This window comes from Candoia aspera, chromosome 1 (assembly GCF_035149785.1).
Source record: "Candoia aspera isolate rCanAsp1 chromosome 1, rCanAsp1.hap2, whole genome shotgun sequence".
Taxonomy (NCBI): domain Eukaryota; kingdom Metazoa; phylum Chordata; class Lepidosauria; order Squamata; family Boidae; genus Candoia; species Candoia aspera.
The window spans coordinates 22,184,909-22,210,172 of NC_086153.1; the positions used below are offsets into that span (position 1 = coordinate 22,184,909).

The following is a 25,264-nucleotide window of genomic DNA, read 5'->3' on the forward strand; positions in this document are numbered from 1 at the left end:
TGGATCGCACGTGGCACAGTCCTTCTCTCTGCGCACGCCCCATACCAAACCGCTCCCACTCAACGTCATGACCCCGCCTTTCCGATCCACTCTTCGACCAATCATGGATGAACGAAGAGTTATAATTCGGGAGCGCAAGAAACCTCAGTTCGCTTTTTTCTAAGCTCCGCGAGTTTGCCTGAGTATTTGCGTCACCTCGCTCTACGACGATTGGAGACGTCGCACGCCCCGTGCGTAGACGAGCAGCCCGGCTCGCGCAGGCGTAGAAGGGTCTCCTATGGAGAAGCAACTCGCTAACCCATTTGCGCATGCGAAAGAGTTGGCCCTCGTCCGTTCACATCCTTTGACGTCAGGGAGCAACTTCTGTCTGCAAGAAAGGGAGCGGCCGCCAAATCAGCGTGCGCGCTCCCGCGCCCTCCCTCCTCCCTTGCGTGAGCGTAACCCCGCCCCACCCATCTAGTGAGTCCCTCGGCCCGGGTGTGCGTGCTTACGGCCTGCTCCACTCCGGAGCGTGATTGACTGAGAAAACCGAAAAGGGCTCGCCTGAGGAGGGACCGAGGGGCATGAAGTCGAGCGCAGCCATCGCTGATCACCCGTGAGGAAGCTCTGCCGGGAGCCGAGTCACACGGCCGCTGCCTGCTCTGCTCGACCGCTGTCACCAAGGCAGCCATTTTGTGCCTCCCCTTCCCTCCCTCCGCTTGCCGCCTCCTCCTTCGCCACCGCCGCGGGGCCCGGCCTTGTGCGTGTAGTACTGAGGGGTCTCGGAGGGCCCAAGGCGGCGGCGGCGCCTGCTGAGGCAGAGCCTGGCGAGGAAGTGGCGCGCGGCGCGGGGGAGCCCCCATGGCGAAGAAAACCTACGACCTGCTCTTCAAGCTGCTGCTGATCGGCGACTCGGGCGTTGGCAAGACTTGCGTGCTTTTCCGGTTCTCCGATGATGCCTTTAACACCACCTTCATCTCCACTATCGGTGAGCGAGTTAGGAGCGCCAAGTATTGCGCCCGCGGCTTTTTTAATGCTCTGACTTCCTTCCAGAGAATCTCTTTTGTGCGCTCCAGTCCTTCTCGGCCTTCTCTTTCGGTTTTTCTTTTTCCTGTGGTGATGAGGGTGTGCCAGTAGGAATGTCCCCCTGAGAAATTCTTCTTCCAATGGCCATAAGGGCAAAAGATGATATGAGTTTTAGGCTACCACATCTGAAGGTTTGTTGGATTGAGGAAGTTGTTATCAGGTAACCCCACCCCAAATGTCTTGTCACAGGCATCCTTTGTTTCTGTTCCCTGCCTCATTTTACTTTTCAGTTTTGAATGCACGATAAGCCTCCTTTCACCTCATCTTTTTCAGAGTACAGCCCATTTCTGGAATAATCTTTACTTCTTGGTAATGTGTCTGCTGACTTGATGATGAAGTTTCTTTTTACTTCTGTGTTGTATTGATGTTTTGCAATCTGTGCCTCCCATAAGAAAAAAAAAAGGTGTGGGGACTTAGCTGTCATCCCAGCTGCACAGTGGGCTGTGCCAGTTCAACTAAGCTTGCCTTTTGAAAAGGAAGACAGAGGAATGTTTTTAATATATTGACCTGTATGGCTAACTGCAGCATAGTGATCTGTAGCACCCTTTGATCCTTCTGCTAACATCACTACTGTGTACTCCACTTCTTTCATGCTGTTAGTGGAATATGGCTTTATACCACTGTATCTTTCCAATGCCATATTCATTCCTTGAAGTGACCTCAACATCATCCAAGGTTTTCTATTTCTCCCACACCCCCTAGTGTTGATACTGCTTGTTCATATTATTTTTCTTAAATGTATCTCATATCCTCTGTGCTAGATTTCTTTGTTCATCTTTGGTATATACTTTCAGCCACTATGTCCCAAATGAAGATCCAGCTGATCGTGCATACAGAATTAATGGTTGTTGCCCAACTGTCAGCTGCTGATGTCTGGAGGAAAGAAATTCCTCTGCAAAGGAGATGGTAGTGATTTCTGGAAATCAAGAAGTGTGGGAAACATTTTTGGCTTTATTTCAGTGCTGGACTTAGATTGCTATTCTTTGAGACACCATAAGTTATTATGGTTGGAAATAGGATCATTGGTTTATGAGAGATCAAGAAAAAATATTTTGAACATTGTGACTTAGGCAGATTCTCTATCCATGCAATAGGATTAAATCATGAGTTTTGAATAGAAACTGAATTATGTTGGGGATGCAGAAACCATTGGCTCTCTATATATATATGCTTCAAATCCCTACAAGGGAATTGAATCAAACCTATAAAAAATTATTTCATGTGCTCTGCTTTGCTTTCCAGTTAAGCAAAATATTCCAAAGATCTCAAGTTACAAGCATAGGTTGGTGGTATCATTTGCTAGCCACTGCTGAAATTTATCACAGTTAGTGCTATTGATGTGCTAGGGACTTTTAGCTGAATGTGAAAGTAGAAACATTGTAGGACTGTGCAGCACTACCAATTCAAAGGCAAAATGGTGCTTTAGAATGTGTTTGGGGCATGAATGTAGCACCTATCAATAGTTCCTTAAAGCAGCCATGCCTTTTCCTGCGATTACACAGTTGCCCCCTGCAGTTGCCCCATGGACCCAAGAAAAAACATTTTTGGTTCGCAGAGTTGCAGATGGGTGCTACATTTGTGTCCATACATTCTCGGAAGCATTTTTTGCTTTTGAATCCAAAGCATTGTATAATCTTATTGTAGGACATCTGTATAGACTAGATCAAACACTGTTTTATAGTGCTTTCAACTATAAATACTTCTTGAGCAACATCTTAGCTATTCTCCTGACCTAAATTGTGGAATATTCTTTGCTTTCTGTGCTTTGTGACCTTATCCAGGCTATGACAGTAACACTGAAGAACAATACATGGAATGGCAAATAGTCTTATTTATTGGTGAATCATAGATCATATTTCTTGAGTCAGATTTCTTTTCTGAAAGGTCTAACTGGGGAAAGTTTAATTTTTATTAGTGACAGTAGTTAATGTCCATTTCCTCAAGTTGCATATAGTGAATGGATTTGCTTGTTCTGTAAGGAAATCTATAGGGTTAGGATATCTTTCAGAGTTCTAAGGGGCAGCCATCTTAGAGCTGATCCACATATTATGTACACTGGTATGTAGAACAAAACAGAGCTGAAGGTAATTGCATGTTGATTATAATATGCCTGTTCCTGTTAGTTTAGATATAAATTTAGATAATGTAATATGTAGTGGCTTTGATCTAATAGATTTATTACAAGTAAGCTTTCATTGGAAAGAACTTCCTTAATGAGATGCATAAAAGTTGGCATTTTTCTGTTTTTTAGAGTTAACATAGATACCTTTTACAACCGATAGTAAGTTTGCTGTCCGCACAATAACAATTTTAGACATTAACTGTAACCTCTAATGTTTATCTTTCTAGTTTTGTCTAGGTTAAATTTTAAATTTACTACTTATGTGGTTATCAATTGTGTAGAATCCCCTCTTGCTCACTTAAAAACAGAAGCTTTGGAAAGCCTTTCCTTTCAATGGCATAAAGGTTAATAATATCAGATTTATTTGCAAAGATTGAAGTATTTGTTTAGAAACACTCCATTCTGACAATATCTGCAGCACGATGCAGGTAGTCCTCAGTTAAAGACCACTGGTTCAGCGACCGTTCAAAGTTACAGTGATGCTGAACGAGTAGCAGTTATCCCCAGTCCTCGAACTCCTGGCTGTCCCAGCACCTTCACAGTCACATGATTGCATTCTGGGAGCTTGGCAACTGGCTTGCACTTATGGCGGTCAAGTGATTGCAATTTGCAACCTTCCCTGCTGGCTTCCCACTAGCAAAGTCAATAGGGAAGGTGGCAAGTTGCTCAGGTAAGTCTTCCCCACCCATGCCCCTCCCCCAACCTTTCTGCGCTTGCCTCATGCCTCCTCAGCCACTCGCACACCTGGCAGCAGCCACCCCAAGCCCTGCCACACTTTGACTTTGGTTATTGGAAGCCGGCAGGAAGTTGCGAGGTGGTGCTTGCTTAACAACCCATGATCCTCACATAATGAAGGTAATGGGTACTGCAGGGATTACTGTTGCTACGTAATGCAGTCACATGATGTGCTTTACGACCACATCGCTCAGTGATGGAAATGCTGGTCCCAATTGCCATTGTAACTTGAGGAATACCTGTAGTGTGAAGTTAAGGAATGTGTGTTCTTTGTCATGGCACCTGCCCTCTGGAACTGTATTCCCTCTGTCTAGCCCAAGGGTCCCCAAGCTCTTCAGCTCCTCGACCTCTTCGTGAAGTTTCAAATAATTCATCAACCCTCAAATATTTATTATATGGAAATAATTTAATAAATAGTACTTTAAGTAATAGTACTATGAACAACAAAAACAGGAACAATAGAGACAACTCAAGGCCACTCTCACTGGCGACTGACCATCCAACCCTGGGTAACACTGTCTTGCTGCTAGCCACCACACCTTCAAGACTAAGGACTGGCGTGGAACTATACAGTGACACCAAGGATTAATTGACCCCAATCAATCTTCCATTTATCAACCATTTATTGACCATTTGGATAGTCCTGTCAACCCTTTGGGGTTGATATTGACCACTTTGGGGAACTGATATCTTTTTTAGTAATGTTTTTATTATTGTACATTGCCCAAAGTCATGGAGTTGGGTGCTCTTACATATTTGATAAATAAAAGCTATTTTTAGCACAGAATTCCCCCACCCCAAACTTCACTGTCTTGTCAGACATCATTTACTAAAAGTTCCAGTGTGGCTTTTGGCTGTGTCTGCTTGTATGTTAAATCAGGACTGTTTTTCATCTTTAACTCTGAAGTTAATTAGTATACTTTTTTTGTTCTTATATTCAGATGCTTTCAGACTTCACTGTTTGGAAGCCCTTTAACAAGTCTTGACAATCTCCTAATGTTTTGGTTGGGCAAATTTTAAGAGTCCCTTAGTTCTTAAGACTTTCAGGTGTATTAATTTGATACAATGGTTGACACTTTACTTCAGGGTGATATTGGATCTTCAAAATTAAGCTTCTGGCACACCTTTTAGCTTGCCAATAATTTGGGACACTGTTATTTTTAGTTGTGGTCCTGCTCCTGTTTGAAAAGTAAATACTGAGGGGAGGCAGATGACTTCAGTATCCCAGCTAGGATTGCTATAAATATCTTCCAGTGCTAAAATACCCAAGTCATCATAAGTTCCCTGATAGAGCAGAAAGTTGGATTTCAAAAGCAAAATTGGACATAATCAAGAAATCCTCATATTGTACTATATTATCAAATAACACCTTGTATGTTGGAATGTTAATTTCATCATTTAGTTTCTTTTTAGAATTTAGAAGTTAATTTTAGAATTTTAGGAGTTCTTTTCTACCCGATTGTCTTAGGTTGTGGTCTGTTATTGTTAAGGTGTTGGTTATGCTTTCTTGGGGAGTTGCTAGAAAGCAAATGCCATGGATATACCTCTGGAATGTTTGGGTATGGAGTTTTTTTTTACATGCCCCAAGCATCAGTTACTTAATGTAGTGCAAATGCTCTTTAATGACAACTAATAGAGTTATGTAATATATTTATAATGAAAATGACCTGCTATTCAAATATATTTCAATTATGATACAAACTGGCTTGTTGGGTTTAGCTACCAGGGATTTTTCTCATTACTGATATAGTCAGTGTGTATATGACATGGAGCTTAACTTTAGATTTCCTATGTAAGTAACCCTTTGCAAATAATATAATAGGTATTGTACTTATAAAATGCTGTGCAGCAATTTTGAGACAAAACCCCCAACTACTGTACATTTATAAAAAAAAACTAGCCTGAGAGATGTGATAAATTGGACAGTCATGAAAAAGTAGTGCCTGTTGTCTTGATTAGCAGAGCGCTTGACTGCAAATAACTATTCTGTAGCAGGAATTCTCCAAGTTAAGTGCCAGGTAAGCTGCTGAGGATTTGTAGTGCTAGACTGAAAACACTGTGGAGCCATAAATCATTATTTTAAACTTTGAGCTATATAGAAGCGATTTTATGCCTTTACATCTGCTGAATCTGAATAGTTGTTTTCTTGATAACATTTTATTCTTTTCTTGTTAGTCATTTAGTATTAATTTGAAGTGATCATAGTCTAAATTCATTTGGTTTATTTGGAATAAATCATTGCTCTCCAAGTTTGAGTGTAATAGAGAACTGGTTTGTTCTAAAGTCATGCTTTTCATTCTCATGAAAAGAAGGCGCAGTGAGGAGAATATGTAAATCTGGAATATGCTGTAACTCATTCTGAATCACCTGTGTTACTGTCTTTCTGGACCAGTATGTTTGATAGCCACAGGCTTTGACACTTTTATTTTCTTTGGATCAAATGTAATCTTGGTTAAGGTCAGATAAGGAAAAATATGCTTATGCAAAATCTTTCAAATATATCAGTTAAATAGCTGGGTTCACACAGCATTCTGACTATAATTTATCAAATTAACCACACTGGTTGGGTTCACATATCATGGTAAGGAAAATCAAACAAACAATACTGTAAGTTAGAGCAGGGGTAGGCAGTCCATAGATTTCATGCCCCACTTTTGCAGCCTGCAGAGCGAACCTAGACATTGCTGTCTGGGTAGAGAGCAAATGATGAAAGATGCATGTTGATGTCATCACATAAATGCCAAAAGTTACATATTTGTATCCACTGTTGGGATGAGAGTATATAATTGTGGCATATGCATGATGACATCACTGTTTGCTGTGAAGGCTGCTGTGCCCAGATCATTCTGCCAGATTTTAGTGGCAAGATGTTAACATTTTGGCAGTGAAGTATTTCTTGCTTTTTAATCAATAAACATGGAAAATGGCTGCCCCCTCTGGAAGTGCCATATCATCAACTACATCCCATTCTTCCCTCAAAGTTCAAAAAATGAAAGAGCAGCGTCAGAGGAAAAAGGTTGTCTACTCCAGTTTAGCAAGATCTGCAAACCCAACTTGCAGGTGAGGCAAAAGAACATTCCTGTACAGGTAGTCCTCGCTTAACAACCATTTGTTCAGCGACTGTTTGAAATTACAACAGCATTGAATGAATGGAATTACAGCCAGTCCTCGAAGTTATGGTTGTTGCAATGCCTCTGCAGTCACATGATCAAAATTTGGGCGATAGGCAGCCTGCCTGCATTTACAACACAGCATGCGCTTCAACTCCCCTCACCTGCCTATTTCCCCCCATCTCTGCCCTTTTGGCTTTGCAAAGGGGTAGCAGCTGCCTCAGCTGGGCGTGCCTCATCAGCAGTGGGAGGAAGAAGATGATGAAGGTCAGCTGGAGGCGGCAGGGCTAGGCGGCAGCAGAGTGTAAGGCAGCCAAAAGGGCAGAGGTGGGAAGGAGATGGACAGTTAGGAGGAGTTGAAGCCAAGGCGAGCGTGACAGGGCAGGAGAAGCGTGAGGTCTTTGCCTAACAACTGCAACCAGAACTGCCATTGCTACACGGTGCAGTTGTGATGTTTCACCTAATGACCGCTTTGCTTAGTGATGGAAATTCCAGTCCCAATTAGGGTTGTTAAGCGAGAACTATCTATATAGGAATATGATTCCCACTATTGTGTTTAAGTTATTCTACCATGTTTCTTCTCTCAGAATGGATTTGAAGTAGTATTAGACCATTGTTTGGTATTGCAGCCATGGAGGGGAAAAAACATTAACTTGAAAGGTGTGTTGACTCCTTGCAGGTAGTAAAATACTTGTTCAAACCTTGCCTTTTTTGGTTATATTGCTGCATATAATGAATCCTTTTGAGATTTTTTTCTCTAGCCTCCTAAAATAGCTATTCAGTCACTTTGCATACATCAGAATAAAAAAATAATACAAAATCAGTTAATATTTTCTTATGGTAAATAATTCAAATGAAGAACTTTTAAGAAGCAATTATGAAGAATTCACATTTCCATTTTGGAAATGAGTGAACAATCAAATCTTTACTGTATGAACAATTTATCTTTGTTTTGAAAAGAGCTAATCTGACTTTCAGTACTGTATGGCAAAAGAACTATTGCAACATGCAGTATGTGAAGAATTGAAGAAAATTACGTAAAATGGGAATTTGCTCTGTTCATGTTAGCGGACAAATGGGGAAATGTATTTTTGAAAAGCCATGATGTCCATGGAACATAGTGGCTGGTTCATATATCCCACTATGCCCTGGTTTGTTTTAACCAAATTTGTTGAATAATCAGTTACGTAATTTGTTTAACACTAACCTGTGAATTGTGGTTTAGAAATTCCAATGGCTTGTTTCACACATGATGCCAAATTAGAACTTTAAAAATATCATTATGACTTAGTGCACCATGTGAAAATCTGACAATATAACTTGCACTTTAGAGCTTGTGTTTACTATAGTTCCAAGATCTTACTAAATTTTGATCTATTTTACACAATATATTTAGTCATAATTTGGTTTGTATTTGATTTAACATGTTGTTGGAACAAACCATTTGTGATTTAGTGTGAACTCTTAAGTCTCATCTTTCTGTTAATTCTAGTAGGCAGTTGTTATTTGTGAGGTAAGGGTATTTTTATTCATTTAAACCTTGAGCACATATTACAGGACTTCTGTTCCTCCTACTTGGCACTTAAAATGGAAAAGGAAGGCAGATTAGGGCCAACATTTTAAGTTGGATAATCAATAGTGGGGACAAGAAACAGAAAATGTTTTGTGTTCCCATCTGAGCTGGCCATGGCTCATACAAGGTAGAATTTGAAATAACCTGCCCATTCTGGATTCATAGGATCTGAAACAATTTCAGATGCCCCAAACCAAAGAAACCATGAGATTCAAAACAAGCCTCTTTGATTGTAAAAGACTAGTCACTAGATGACAGCAAAGAGCCACAGAAAACTCCCAACTATTTTTTATCATCTAGTAATCATCCAGGTTTTTGCAGCCCAACTCTAGTAGCCTTTGCCATAACTTTCTTTGAAGTTAGAACTGTCATTTGTCATAGGGGTTTAGGAATTCTGATTGAGAGGAGCCTGCATTTTTGGTCTCTCATACAAGACATAAGCTTTTCAATCAATTACCTTCTCCAGGGCAGGAGAAGATTCTAGCGGAAAATATTAATTTGTCAGTACGTTAATGAACTATTTTAAAAATCTTTTAAAATCAGCCTTCTCTTAAAATTTATGTTGTATACACCTAAATTTGACTTTGCAGACAGTCAGAAATGTGAATGAGCACTCACTCCACTCCTGTATTTAAAGATTCACCTGCAGATTTACCCCGTTCTTCCTGGCTGGTTGCCAAAAAATTACTGGTTTCTACTTGGTAGAATGAGCAAGAAAAGAAAAAGGGCAGCCCCACACTGGGAAATTAAAAAAAAAAATCCTCCTCTGCCTGGATGGAGCTTTGAAATGCAAAAAACCAAAACAAAACCATGTAGCAGAGAGGTTTAACAAAAGTTAAAACATCCTTGTAGCAAAAAGTACTATGGACTGCATCAGTTCGTGAGGGTGTGCACACACAAACATTTATGTATTAAAAATTTTAAGCCATCCAATCACCGAAGCTCTCTGGGAAGTTTACAATAAAAGAAACTAAATGATACAATTTGAATAAAAACATATACAATAAAATCAAATAAAATGCAGAATGAAAACATACAGACTAAAACAGTAGCCAGGCAGTCACTCAAAATCTAAAACAATACAGATTAAAAAAACAATTAGAATCCAGTTAAAAGGCCTGGGAAAATAGAAGATCTTCACCTAGTGCCAAAATGACACTAAAGTGAGCACCAGTTGAGCCTCTCTGGAGACAGAATTCCATAAATGGGGTGCTACCACAGAAAAAGCGCTCTCCCTTGTAGAGACCCACTTTACTTCCTTTGGTGGAAGGACCTGGAGAATTAAGATCTTAAGGTTTGGGTAGGTATATACAGAAGGAGACACTCCTTCAGGTAACCTGGTCCTAAGCCGCTTAGAGTTTTAAAGGTCAAAAACAGTGTTTTGAATTGGTCTGGAAATGAACAGGCAGCTAGTGTGGATGGCGTAGTACTGTCATAATATGTTCATATTTGATGCACAGAAGGGAAAATTTCTTAGCATTGGTAGAATGAGCAAGAAAGAAAAAGAGCAGCCCCAGAGTAGTTATTACATTCTTTGTCACTACATGCAGAGTCTGTGAGTTCTAGTCCCACTTTAGGCACAGAAGCCAGCTGGGTGACCTTGGGCCAGTCACACACACTCAGCCCAACTCACCTCACAGGGTTGTTGTGGTGGGGAAAAGAGGAGGAGGAAGGAGTATTAGGTATGTTCGCTGCCTTGAGTTATTTATAAAAATAATAAAGTTGGGATAGAAAATAATAAATAAATAAATCTAGATCTCACTGTCTTTTAATTCATATTAACTGTCTTTTGATTTAATCAGTTTTCTTGAAGAAAACGTTTATTTATGGTCATGGATATGTAACTGTTCAGACGTTATGGGAAAAAAAAAACCAGCTGATGCAAGCCAGACATAATTTCTATGGAAATTCGGAAATAAATATGTAAGCCTTACAGTCGAAAGTTATTTTCCTTTTATATCACGGGTAATCGAAGCCAGACAAACAACATCACAAAATACTGTAGTGTAAAATAATGAAAGCTACAGCTAATAAGATAACACCTAAGTAGATGTTATGTATCCTTACATATACCTGAACTTAGCAGGCTAATCAGCATAAAATCTTGCTGCATTCTGAACTCTCCACAAAAAATAGGGCAGAAGAGAATGCAGAAGATACCAAAATAAAAAAAACTCCAAAATAGGCAACTAAGAATAGAAGAAATGCTTTCTTTTCTTTTGGTGGCAAGGGGAGAAAGATATACAGGTAGTCCTTGTTTAGAGACAGCCTTGTTTAGTGACTGTTCGCAGTTACGATGATGATGATGATGAATAAGTAACTTTGCAACCAGTCCTTGTGTTTACGACCTTCACAGGTCTGTAAAGCAAAGGAAAGCTGAAGTAAGATCATAAGCACAGCCGCAGTTCACTTAGCAGTTGCTTCACTTAATGACCAAGCTGCTGGTCCCAATTGTGGTCCCTAAATGAGGACTATCTATACTTGCTCATGGTTATTCAGTAAATTCTCTTCTTGCCATACATCTTAAAAGCTCAACTGAAATATAACCATTGTTGACTTAATAAAAGTTTGTATACTTAGGCAATGTCCAAATTATATACACTTCTATACATGTTTCATTGGAGAAAGCTCTCCTGTGTCCAGTAAAGCTGAAGCATGTTTAGGATTCCAGTAAATAAATTACATTTGATATGGCTGAGAAGACTCTGGAAGCCATCTCAATACTAGGCTGTCAGCATATTTATGAAATAGAATTATTTTATTTCTTTAGGTTCTATGATTTTTCAGCCCTTTAGGCCTTTTTGGTTTTATAGGCTTAGCAATGCAACCATAACTATGGTTTTACATTGTACTTCACATATTACTGTTTTTTAGCGATTGTCCTGTGTGGTTGCAGGGTCTGAGCAGGGTTTTTCCACCATGCTCGCCTAGTTCTTACAGTGAAGTTATCAATACATGATATAATGAGGGTTTCTGTTTATTAATCTGCTTGTCATGGAACCTGACACTGATTAGGGCTGAGACTGAGTGTGACAGGACCAAGTCATCTAGCTGGCTTCTTGTCCTAAGAGAGGACTAGAGTGTGTCTTCCCACTCCTAATCCTGCCCTGTAACCACTATGGCACACTGGCTATCTTACACTGTACGTGATATAATGGTATATATTCTCCCTAGCTTTAGTGAAGTTCTTTGCTGGTTTTGTCTACTCTTAAAAAAAATTAAACGTGTTTAGACTTGGTTTGTACATTGAGGAAACCACCAATAAGCCATAGAACTGTGAGTTTAATTGAGAAGTTTAAAAAACAAATCTCAGAATGCAGTGGTAAGCCACTTCCATATTGCTGCTAGGAAAACTACACTGGTATGTCCATGAAGTCACTATGAATGGAACTTAACTCAACAACTTTACCTTATATCGCAATTAATATCCCACAGTATACTTTCTATGACAAATGTGAATGTGAATATGATATATAGTTCTGGAAATATAAAATTCATAAATAAAGATGTATAGAATACAAATAGAGCTGGGTTATCAGGAAAGAATAGAGGTACACATATGGTTTTGATACAGGGCTTATAGAACTGTAGTGATTTTTTTCCTGAAATATTTTCTTTTCTGAAACTAGCAGAGGTCTGAGAGTGCTTAGACCACCCTTTCTCAGCTTTTTGACCATGGAGGAACGCTTGAAATATTCTTCAGGCCTTGGGGAACCCCTGCACATTCAGGCTCAAATATAGGCCAGAAGTTACAAAAATATTATATTCATCTCATGCGTCAGCCTGTATATATGCATTAAGAGTGTTCTTAAACTAAAAATAAGGAATGAAACTTACCTCTTTAATGTGAAGTTGCCCAAATTTGAAATTATCTTTTTAAATGAATCGTGATCTCCCAGGGAACCCCTAGTGACCACTTAGGGTTCCATGGAACCTGATTGAGAAACCCTGGCTTAGACACTTGAAGGGAGATGAGAATGCCAAAAATTTGAAAACAGGTAGAGAAAGCAAGGGAAACATCTTATTTATTTATTTGTGCAATTTATTCACTGCCTCAGTCCTTACAGGCTGTTTACATATATTAAAATAGCAATAATATTAAAATTGTATTTTTAAAACTTCTGAAACAGAATTATAACAATATGAAATAAAACTATACAGAGATAATACATACAGGTAATCTTTGACTTACGACCATTTATTCAGTGACCATTCAAAGTTATGATGATGCCGAATGAATGGTGATTACAATTGGCCCTCGGAGTTACAGCCGTCCCAGCACCCCAGTGTTCACATGATTGCAGTTTGGTCGTTTGGAAACCCATTTGCACTTATGACCAGTTTCCAAGCACCCTACGATTACATGATTGCCATTTGCAACCTTTTCTGCCGGCTTCCCCAGAAAGTCAATGGGGAAGCCAGCAGGGAAGGTCGCAAGTTGCTGGGGCAAGTTTCCCCCACCTGTGCACCCTCCCCAGCCCCTCTGCGCTCACACTGGCCACTCGTGCACCCACACCACACCCCCGTGCACCCTCCCCAACTTCTTGCACACTGCTGCACACCCTCCCTGACCTGCATGGTGCCTCTTGTGCACCTCCGCACACCGCTGAGCACCCTCCCCTGTACTCCCCCACACCTGCTTCCTCATTCTTCCACCAGGCAGAAGCCACTTACCTGCCTGCTGGCCTGGGACTTGCAACTTCCTGCTGGCTTCCCCGCTGACCTTGGTTGTGGGAAGCCAGCAGGAAATTGCCTCACTTAATGACTGGGATTCAGTTAACGATGGCAACCAGGACTGCATGGATTGCCATCACTAAGCAATGGAGTCGTGCTTTATGACTATATTGCTTGGTGACTGAAATTTCTGCCCAATTGTCAAAAGTCAAGGACTGCCTGTATAGGCACCTGTGGCACTACCACAAAGGCCTTCCAGAAAAGCCAAGTTTTTATCTGTTTCTTGAAAGCTATGAAAGTGGGGGCCATCCTGGCCTCAGGGGCCAAGGGGGGTATCTTCCACCAAGAATGCCTGAGGTTGGGCCCCTTCCCACCACACTTTCTGGTTAAGGGGACTCTTAAGTGCTCGCTGGACATCCAGGTTGGACAGGCAGAAACTCTTTGAGGAAGGGGTTATTTCTGGCTGCCTTTAAGGAGGCCCTGGTATACCCCCTCCTTAAGAAGCCATCCCTGGACCCTACTATACTGGGCAATTTTCACCCTGTCTCCCACCTTCCCTTTTTGGGGAAGGTGGTCGAGAAAGTGGTTGCATTGCAGTTCCAGAGAATTCTGGAGGAAACGGATTATCTGGACCTCTTTCAGTCAGGTTTCAGGCCAGGATATGGGATGGAGACTGCATTGGTTGCACTTATGGATGATATCTGGCGGGAGCAGGATGGAGGGAGTGCATCCATCCTGGCTCTCCTAGACCTCTCAGTGGCTTTCAATACCATCGACCATGGTATCCTTTTGGGATGGCTCAGGGGGTTGGGGGTGGGCGGTGTAGTTTTGCGCTGGTTCACTTCCTTCCTCCAGGGCCGGTCCCAATCGGTGGTGATAGGAGAGGAGAGATCCGGCCCTCGACCCCTCCACTGTGGGGTGCCGCAGGGTTTGGTACTCTCTCCTCTCCTATTTGACATCTACATGAAACCGCTGGGTGAGATCATCCGTCACCATGGGATGAGGTATCATCAATATGCCGATGACACTCAGTTATATATCTCCATCCCAGGTGAAGTAAGTGATGCGGTCTCCACCCTTTCCAAGTGCCTGGGGGCTGTGGGGGTCTGGATGGGGAACAACAGGCTTCAACTGAACCCTGGTAAGACAGAGTGGCTGTGGATTGATGGCCCCTCAGGTTCCAGGAAGTTGTCGTCTTTGGTTCTGGATGGGGTGGCACTGCCCCATTTGGAACCAGTGCAGAACCTGGGGGTCCTCCTGGACTCGCAGCTCCTGCTTGAAGAGTAGGTGGCAGTCGCGGCCAGGAGGGCTTTTGCACATCTTCGGGTGGTGCGCCAGCTATGCCCATTCCTGGACCGAGATGCCCTCCGAACAGTCACTCATGCCCTTGTCATCTCCTATATAGACTATTGCAATGTGCTCTACATGGGGCTACCCTTGAAGAGTATTCGGAAGCTTCAGCTCGTCCAGAATGCAGCTGTGCGGGCAGTTATTGGTGCCCCAAGATTGGCACATGTGACACCACTGCTGCACGAGCTGCACTGGGTGCCAGTTTGCTTCCGGGTCCAATTCAAGGTGTTGGTTATCACCTTTAAAGCCCTACATGGCATGGGACCAGGGTATCTGTGGGACTGTCTCATCCCCATAACATCGACCCGCCCCACCTGGTCAGGGAGGGAGGGCATGCTATGGACCCCATCAGTAAAGGAATTTTACCTAGCGGGGTCCAGGAGGTGAGCCTTCTCTGCAGTGGCGCCTGCCTTTTGGAATATCTTGCCCCCAGAGTTGAGACGGGTTTCCTCGCTCTTGGACTTCCGGAAGAAACTGAAGACCTGGTTCTGCCGCCTTGCTTGGGAGGGGGAGAGCGATAGCTCCACCTGGGGATGGCTAGCGCCATAGCACCTCTTAGTGATTGTGTTCCATCTCCACTTGGATTTTTCATTTATTTTATTTATATCTTAATGGTAATTTAGATGGCTATGTTTTTAGTGTTATTTTATTGTAAACCTCTCAGAGTCCCCCATTGGGGGAGATGGGCAGTGACATAAATTTAATAAACAAACAAACTGCTACCAGCAATGTATTTTAGTGATTTCAGTTGTACTCGCCTCACTGCATTTTTCTGCTGTGTGGAACGGTTCTGTTTTTCAGCCGCCTTTTTCATCAGTGTACATTTCCAGGGTTCAGTGTTTGGTCTCTAAATGCTCTTTCTTAGGATGCTTTTATTTCTTTTTATCAGTTTAATTGTCACATGCATGCTGATGGTATCCCAGTGTACTCTTCTGTTCCTGTGCTGGATAATACAGTGTGGGCATCTCTTTCTAATAAGAGAATGTAGAGAGTGCCTGCATGTTTTAGTCTATGCCCTCCCCCAAACAAACAGACCACCCAAATCAATAAGCACTAGTACTTTTTCACTTACAACACTTGTATATATAAGCACAGTAGTGCATATCCATGTGCAAATGCACATCTTTGATGTTACTGCCAACATTCTACTTGCTTTTCTTTTGAAGGCCACATACATTAACCCATATGAAGCCAAGCTTCCTCACAAGAATTTTTACAAAAAACAGCATGATTTTATACTCCATATGTTTAGCAAATCCATTGCAATGGTCCAGACAACTGGTTCAGTTTTCCCTAGTAGGGACTGAGTCACTTTAAACAATGCTGCTGAGTAGCTATGGATGCAGTAAGAGCAGAAAAATAAGCTTGCTTCACTGTTCTTACCACCATAATATTCAACACCTTTGTGAATAATAATTGTTATTATTTAGATCTGTAGGCACCCACTCCAAAAGACTGGGCGGCTTACAACATATCAGATACGCAATGAAAACAATTAAAAACATAATAACAAAATATAACTTTGGAGCAACTTTACTGGCAAATTGGAGCAACTTAAATGGCAAATGCTGTGCAAAACAGTCATGGCAGCCAGACAGACAATCTACCTGTTTTTGCCTCCCTAAAAAGAAGGTAGCCACCTGAAACAAGGCTATTAGCCCACTGATACAGTAAGAGGGGAGACATACTGTACAGGCACATCACTTTGCTTATTGTCATGATGTAGACTTATACTTGAGTTTGCACCCATACTTAGTCAAATTCACTTCTTCATCTATCAGCACTTGAAACATTTCTTCTGTTGCTTCAACTCCTGGAGCTCCTCAATAAACTATGTTAAACCAATAAAAATAAAGTGGTAGGTAAAATATAAATTATAACAAAAATTATTAAATTACTTCTTTAAGTACATATGAACATTCTCTTCAACTCAGAGGTAGCAGTCTTTGCGGTGGTGGTGGGGGATATGCTTTTCTGTTATGCTTTGGAAGGTTGCCCCTGAGGGCTATTGTCTGCAAAGTCTTTCCTCTTCTAGATTCTACAAAAGGGTACCAAAGAAGAACATTAGTTACAGCATCTGAGGATTCAGTGACATCCATTTAGTTTGAAGCTGTCACAACAAGCAAGCATTAAAGTATTTGTCTGAGATGTTACAAGAAGGGTAACATCTGTTGTACGGGGGACTGGCTATCCTCGTGAACACAAGTGGAATACTGCAGTGGTATAGTGTAGGATTAGGTATTGTAGGTGCTGCTGTTTAGGTTTGCAGTAGCCAGACATTTCCTCCTTTCAATCTACTTCCAAGTTTTTGCCCCTGCCACACAGGCCATTATGTTCTGTGACTACTAAACATTTTGCATACCTCACTGAGCTATGATTTGTATTTTGAATATTTTTATAATATTGTATATATTGGGGTCTGCCTCTACTGATCAACTGTCTAGTGATCTCCCTCTCTTTTGATGGTTTTTGTCATTTAGTTATTTATATAAAGATAGGCCATCATTCCTGGACATCACTGATGAAGAAACACATGATACATTCAACAAAACCTTTTCATGGAACCAAGCAGGAGTGGTCTTCTTCATTGTGCACGTCATCCCATCCTTCATCTATGATGCTAAAATAACCTTGTCAATTAAAACTCAGAATTGCATAGTTATTCAATATGCTAAGTTTTCAGTCATTTTGGGTTTTGCCAAATAAGCTCATTCCTAGCAGTTTGGTTATCATTGGCTCTATAGAGCCAAAAAGTGTTCACCATCTGAGCACTATATAAAAATTAATCTTAAGTCATATGCATGTCATATAGCAGAATAGTAAAAGAGGAATATTTCATTTGTGATTAATGATTTTGAGAATGTGGGATGCATGCTAGCTAATTTTAACAAGCTTTTTCAAAATCTCCTAGGTAACCCTTTAGTGCTTTTGTATTCATGTCACTATTTTCTGTTGATGAAAGATGGAATTAAAAATATTTTCTCTTTTGTATGTTACTAAAAACAGGATTAATAATAATTCCTTTAAAAGCTGTACAAGGGACACCATGTACTTAATTTTGCTATTGATTGTATTGGCTATGCACTTTGAGAATATAATTGGTTAATGCAAAGATTTTGAAAATGACAGAGCAAAACACAGGTGATTTCTTCAAAATTTTGCTTTTCTCTGATGCCAGTTAAAGCATTACATGTTTAAAATATTTCAAGTAAACTTAAATGTATAGAAAAATAACTCCTGGCTGCCCTGGATATTTGTAAGTTTTTCTTCTTTCCCTCATTGTGGTCCTTTTATTTGGATTTTCTACACACACTCAAAGAGAATGATAATGCAGCAGGACTTTCATTGGGAAAAATAATTAAGTAGTTTTAATTTGAGTGGTCACTTCCATCTTTTTTTGGTGCTTTGGACACTCAGATTATCTTTCCCTCCTTCCATTTTCTTAGGGGGCAGAAGATAAGTGGTTTACAGTTCTTTGAGGAATAAAAGCTAAGGGTTGAATATTGAACAGAATCTTGGGAAATAGAGAGTTAAATAGCCCAACTGTTCTCCATTCAATCAACAGTCCTCATAGCTGTTATCCTTGTTTAGAGAGGTAGGATAAAGTGTAAACAGCTCCACACTAAAGCAGTCTTGAAAGTTCAATTAAGGTTTCAGTTACATGATTTTATATTGCTCTGCTAAAATTAGGATTGTAGAACTCTGATTTAACTGTTCCTTAGTTTCAGTCAGTGATAGTACATATATTTCAAACATGCTTCAATATTTGTGAGTCAGTGCATGTGTACCACTGGGAGATCTCTTACCTGTATGAAATTGGACTCATAAATTAGGCGGAGATAGAGCTGTTGTTCCAGTGTTTGCATCCATGTAGTTTTTTCTGTTGTGTCTATTTGATCGTAAGTCTGCAGTCTAGAATTTTCTTATCTTTTGGTGATGTACAGAGCATGGGAAATGCTAGCTGCTTTATTAATAATGTTGTACACTGAAATCTAAAATCAGAAGTGGGCTACAGAATCCATTCTCCACATTATGTCTGAACTTAGTCTATTATGGTTAAATGTGCCGTGTGCTTTAGCAGAAGCCAAAAACAAACCACATGATGGCAATGTGTTACTTGCTCTGCTAAGTGGCAGTATGGGCAAGTTTATTGAGTTTATCAGCCAACTCTCAAATGTTGTTGATTTTCTGACGAGATGAAGTTTATCTTGACTTGTTGGGACATTTTGACATAGCAGTTCAATTTCTGATTCATGACTTAGGATTTCCAACCTGTAAGCATAAATGAGGAAGCTCTCCTTTTATTTTAAAAGGAGGCAAAATCACAATTAATGAGATTGAGGTGAAATGTGCAACAAGTATAACTTTGTCTATACATTTGTCTTTTTAAACACTTTCAGCTTGTACTCAATCTTTTAACTAAACTCACCATTAAAGAATGCCTCACATTAATTTCTATCTTAGGGTGCTGTCTGAAGTTCTGTCAAGCCTAGGTTTTGTATTCCTCCTCCAAAAGTGGGTAATTAACATGCCTTTTTTCATATTTATTCTGATGCTACATTTCTGCAGTAGAGATACATACCCAAATTAATTCGTTAACTCTGTGAATCTCACATTGCTGCTATTTTTCCCATTAGATATACTTATAAAAATAAAGGCTACCTATTAAAAATGGTGGGAAATTTTCAGTCCTTAGGAAGAATGAGACCTAAAAATAACAATTGATTCTCTCCCACAGTAGTTCCCTCCTGTTCTTTTTCCTCATTTTTCTTGATGACTCTTGATCATTGTCACATCATGTTACTTTGCAAAACAAAGCCACAATTCTAGCCAGTTATGTCTGTAGTAAATCATTTTTCCAGGCACAGATTTTTATGTCTGTTGATTAAAATGAAGACATCTGAATCTCTTGCATGCTTCAATCTACTGTGAAGCATCCACTAAATTATGTTCTATATAAGTGGTCACATGCTTCAGTATAACTTCTTGTTTACTTCCAGAGTTAATTTGTTTGTGTGTACCTGTAAAGGGTTGTTTCATACAGATATTTCACAGTAACAGTACCTGATAAAGTTATGAATTTGATATTTATTTTTTCCATAAAAAGAAAAAAATATTTGGAATAGTCACAATTGAACTGTGGTTCTTATTAGTGAGAAGCCCAGATCTTAAATTCTATCTTCTCTAAATGAAACAGTTTAATTGCATTTAGTAAGCAGCACTATCTACTACATATTATCAATGCATTCTTTGTGTATTGGATTTCTAAAATATTGTCATGGCAACTTTAAGTGTTAGTATGTGTTAGAAGTAAATTTCAAGTAATTGATAATTTGATTTAATGCTGATATATTTTTAGAAATTTTTAAAAAAGAATTTTATTAAGTTTCGAGACAAGAATAAAAGGTACGAAAAAACAAAAAACTACAAAAAAGAAAAAAACTAAAAAGGTGTGAAAACGCAAGATAATTTTTTTTTCAAAATTACAGAAAGATGTGACTTCTGACTTTTAACAGCAAGGATATACAAAAATTTCCATAATCAACTTCTTACTCTATATTAAACCAAAATCACATTATTTCTATAAATCATTCCACTTCAGCACATTATAAAAATCACTAAGTACAGTTACTCCCCCCTTATTAAAATAAAGAAAAAAATCAGACCCCCTAAACAACTTCCCCCCAAAAAGATAACACTTATTTAATTATTCCCTTCCTACTACTATTCTATACATTTTTGTCTACTATAATAAGAATCAAACTAAAAAGCACATAAATTGTCTGCCATTATACTTAATAGTACAACAGTTTTAATAATTTTAATCTTAATAAACCCAAAAAACAAAAACAATTCAAAACAGTGGCCTTAAATCAAATCCTTAAAACCATCCAAATGAACATTTTTATACCCTATTAATCTTAATCCAAGTCCTTAAAAGCAAATAACATCAGTCGAACCCTTAAAGCAATCCAGATAAACATTCGTTAACCCTTAACTCACTTCAAAATAAACCAGAGCATTTACATACCCCACAACGTGCACAGAACTTTTCTCTTGAAAAAGTCAAACAGCCCAACAGCCCCCCTCAAAAATTCCAGCTTCTCTTCAAAAAACATCCCATACATAATAACCCCTTCATTTTCATGGCATTCCACCAGAAAGTCAATTTCACTTATAGCTTGCAGATCTCTCTCTCCATTAAATTTCTCCAACTCCACTATCCGATCTTCATCCATCATCTCAATAGAAATCCAAATCTCACTCTTAGAAGAAACATTTCTATGACTAGTGAATTCCTCAGTTTCATCCACCACATCCCCAACCTGATGGTACATTTTAAACCTCATATTTTCCACAGTGTCCTGGATATATTTTTAGAAATTTAAAATGCTTACTTATTTCTTCCTTCACAAACGTATTCCATGTTTCGTAATTTAAACTGAAAATCATTGTATACTTTTACCAGACAATTGTATCAATTACAAAAAAAGAAGAACAAAAAACAAAATAGCAAGAAATAACTTTTGCTTATTCAGCATCAGATTATTTCTAAGATAATACAGAGAGTTGAGGGTGACTGAACTACATAACAAAGTTTGGACTTGGTGAACAAAGCAATATGAAATTTTGGCATGGGGTCCATAAGCTTATGTTGGTTTGGGAATGTGCCATAGGTCCAGCAGGAGTACGCTGGTTAATCCATTTTTGGGGAGAGAGCAAACCCTGAGCATCAGCTCGCTGATGCACAAAGGAACAGCCCAAATACATTCCCCCTGCAGCAGGGGATAAATTCAAAACCATCTTTTATGTAGGGTTCTTTGATTGGATATTTATGGTTGTACTTCTCAGATGTATTTGTGTGTGTTCTTTTTGTTATTTTCATGCATCATTGTTGATTTTATTTGTTTTATTTTACTTTGTAGGGATAGATTTCAAGATCAAAACAGTTGAATTGCAAGGAAAGAAGATAAAGCTACAGATATGGTAAGTGACTAACCAAACATTTTGACAGTCAAAATACTTTCTATGATTTTTATTCGTTGCGCGAAAAGGGGGTTTATTAACTAAATATCTACATGTTTGTGATATGGTGTCAGATTAGATCAGATCAGATCATGATACGAACTAGTGAGGTGGCTGCATTGCCTATAACATCAAATCCTCTCTCCTGGTCTTTGAATAGTAACATTGATGTTTTTTTTAATTGTGGAACATTTTTAGTATTGTTTATTTTATGGGGTTTTTTATTATACACCACCCAGAGTCACATTTTGTGAGATGGCAGCTGCATAAATATGATGAAATAAATACATAACTGATTGGTCCCATTAATCTACCGCCCAGAGTCCCTCTTTTGGGGGAGATGGGCGGTAATTAAATTTGAATAATAAATAAATAAATAAATTTCTTTAAAAAGAGTAAAATTGTCATAGTAGCTAATATAAAAAATGGTGGCAACTGTAGGGATCAAGAAAAGCTGAATATTCTCAAAAGTCCCCTCCCCCACAAATGTATATAAAAGGGACGTGGACACGAGCATTGCCACAACCTGTATATTCTGCAAGCAGCCATTCTAGAGAAATCACACTCATGAGAATACTCTTTTTTTAAAGGCATAAAACAGGAAATGGTATTAGGATTTCTCCTCTATACAGTAGTTGATTCTCCATCAGCATCTTATATAGGTAATAATCTGGAAAGTTGTGTTTGAATATCTTAATTTGTAAGACCTCCATAGAGTACCATGGCTACAGTTTTGCTTTCAAAGTAGTTAATCACGTAGTATAAGTAGAAGGGAAGTCCTATAATTGTATACCTGGTATACCTTAAGTCTTCTTCTCATGTATTACTATATGATATGAATGTATCTCAAATCCTTGAATAGGGAAACTGGATATGCAAATAATAATGCCACTGTTGATGTTAGGGGCTTGAGAGAGAGTACAGCTTATCAGCATTTAAACAACTACAGTTAGCTGGGAGGGGGCAGATCAATTTTAGGACCAAAGCAGACATGGAGTGCGAATTTAATATGTTTCTCTTTTGCAGTCCTGAGGATGGCCTTACCTCAGAAGCTCTTTGTACTATAGAAAGTTCCAAGAAATGGGTGAACATGTTCATACCTTGCCATAAACCATAGTGTGGTTTGTTGGTATCGGCTTAACATATTTTCATTCCAGTAGTTGTAAATACTAATGGTCAGTGCTTAGAGTGTTGCATGAATTCAGCTAATGAGCCATTAACCAGTGGTTAATTGCTTACAGTGAACTCTTTCTTCAGCTCTAGAAAAGTATGTTTATGATCTGTGCAAAGGGGCTAAAGCCCCTACTACATGCTTATTCCAGCTGATGATGCTTATTCACTGTTTTATCTTACTTCTCTTTTTTTAAAGATACAAAGCAAGAAGGTATGTGATGGGCAGAATGTTTGACAAAGTTACGTGCTTTTAGGAAGTATACATTATTTGTAGTGAGGTCTGTTAGTTAAGTTTATAGTTAATCCTCCCCTAACAACGGTAATTGGGACCGGCATTTGGCTTAGTTTTTGTTAGGCATGTATTCCATCTTCCTTCTTGAAGCTTAAGGCAGTGTATAACCCACTTCCTCCTCCAAGCGTTCTTCATAATTTTGCCCCCACAGCAATCTACCTCTGAAAAATGGTTGAGCTGAGACTGGCCCAAATTTACTGGGTGAGTTTCCATGGCACTATATTGGTTCTCCTGAGAACTGTAGCTGTAAGCCCAACCAGTTGTGCTTATAAAAGAAACATCAGATTTGACAGGTGGAACAAAAATGATAATGGATAAAGCAATGACATTTATTTTTAAATACCCATAAAGATGTATTCCCAGTTACTCTGGAAGACTCATTATTGTAAATAAATCCATCTTGCTCTTTCTTCATGAAAATTAGTGGCCAGCACAATTTGTGATATTTAAATTAGCTAGAGAGAGTAAGCTAATATAATGTCCCTTCATTACTTTTAAAAAGGGGGAAACATTCCTTGGAACTGAAGAAAGCTTTTCTAGCTGAAGATAGTTCCCTTCAGTGTCAGAAAGACTACTTCGCATTTCAGAGTGTGGCGATAATGTTATGGCGATTATACAATCTTCCTGCTACTAATATAAAAAGCATTGCATTTATAAAATTACCTCCCCTCTAAAACTATTATTCTCCTGGGTACGACAAGTACTCAAACTTAAGTTTGCCTGCTATTATGCCTTTATATTCTCATCTTTGTTGTTTTATCCATAAAGTTCCAACATTCCATATGTATGAACCTGTTGGTTATCTTAAAGTTTCAAGGACTTGAGTCTCTATGATATCTGTAAGGCATGCATCTTATTTAGTGAACATTTGAGTATCTCATGTTTTCCCATTTTTCCCAGCCAGTTGTTTTGGTGGAGAGTATGTTCTTTTATCTATGTTGTTGTTTATTCGTTTAGTCGCTTCCAACTCTTCGTGACTTCATGGACCAGCCCACGCCAGAGCTTCCTGTCGGTCGTCAACACCCCCAGCTCCCCCAGGGACAGGTCCGTCACCTCTAGAATATCATCCATCCACCTTGCCCTTGGTCGGCCCCTCTTCCTTTTGCCCTCCACTCTCCCTAGCATCAGCATCTTCTCCAGGGTGTCCTGTCTTCTCATTATGTGGCCAAAGTATTTCGGTTTTGCCTTTAATATCATTCCCTCAAGTGAGCAGTCTGGCTTTATTTCCTGGAGGATGGACTGGTTTGATCTTCTTGCAGTCCAAGGCACTCTCAGAATTTTCCTCCAACACCACAGTTCAAAAGCATCTATCTTCCTTCTCTCAGCCTTCCTTATGGTCCAGCTCTCGCAGCCATATGTTACTACAGGGAACGCCATTGCTTTAACTATGCAGACCTTTGTTGTCAGTGTGATGTCTCTGCTCTTAACTAAAGTGCCAGCTTTTGCACTTTCTTCTTTCACCTTCATTATAAGGCTCCTCAATTCCTCTTCGCTTTCAGCCATCAAAGTGGTATCATCTGCATATCTGAGATAGTTAATGTTTCTTCCAGCGATTTTAACTCCAGCCTTGGATTCCTCAAGCCCAGCATGTTGCATGATGTGTTCTGCGTACAAGTTGAATAGGTAGGGTGAGAGGATACAGCCCTGCCGTACTCCTTTCCCAAACTTAAACCAGTCCGTTGTTCCGTGGTCTGTTCTTACTGTTGCTACTTGGTCGTTATACAGATTCCTCAGGATCTTTTATCTATACTTAGCAGTAAAGGTCTGTTTTATCTCTCTGTTCTAAAATAAGTCAAAAAAAAAATTGTTGAAGTTTAGTAGCTTAGAGTCCACTTCCACAGTTGCATGGAATATCCTAGATAAGTGGGTGGTATGTGTATATGAGTTTTAAAAATTGCATATATCAAGGACAAAGGACAGTAAAATGAACTGCAACTGAGACAGTGTTGTTGCTTTCTGAGTAAAATCTAGTCCTGATTTTCAGCAGCTTTGCTTTTCTCTAGAAAAGATATGTGTGTAATGTCAGTACCCCTCTTTATAAGCATACCAAACTTTTATCAATAAACTATCTAGCAGAATGTCTGGTATTTTCTATTATAGGAATGAGGTGCAACTGGTAATATTAGCCTGTTAACAAGAACTGA

The 25,264-nt window shown here is 39.5% G+C and overlaps 1 protein-coding gene across 1 annotated transcript in view; it reads left to right on the forward strand.

Annotated features, from left to right (window-relative positions):
• The first annotated feature begins 416 nt into the window (after positions 1 to 416).
• The window catches only part of RAB10 (RAB10, member RAS oncogene family), a 41,922-nt gene continuing 17,074 nt past the window's right edge, over positions 417 to 25,264 (forward strand). The window contains exons 1-2 of the mRNA XM_063300208.1: positions 417 to 967; positions 21,556 to 21,616. Coding sequence (XP_063156278.1) covers positions 841 to 967; positions 21,556 to 21,616 — 188 coding nt within the window. The 5' untranslated portion in view covers positions 417 to 840. The remainder of the gene's footprint in view (positions 968 to 21,555; positions 21,617 to 25,264) is intronic.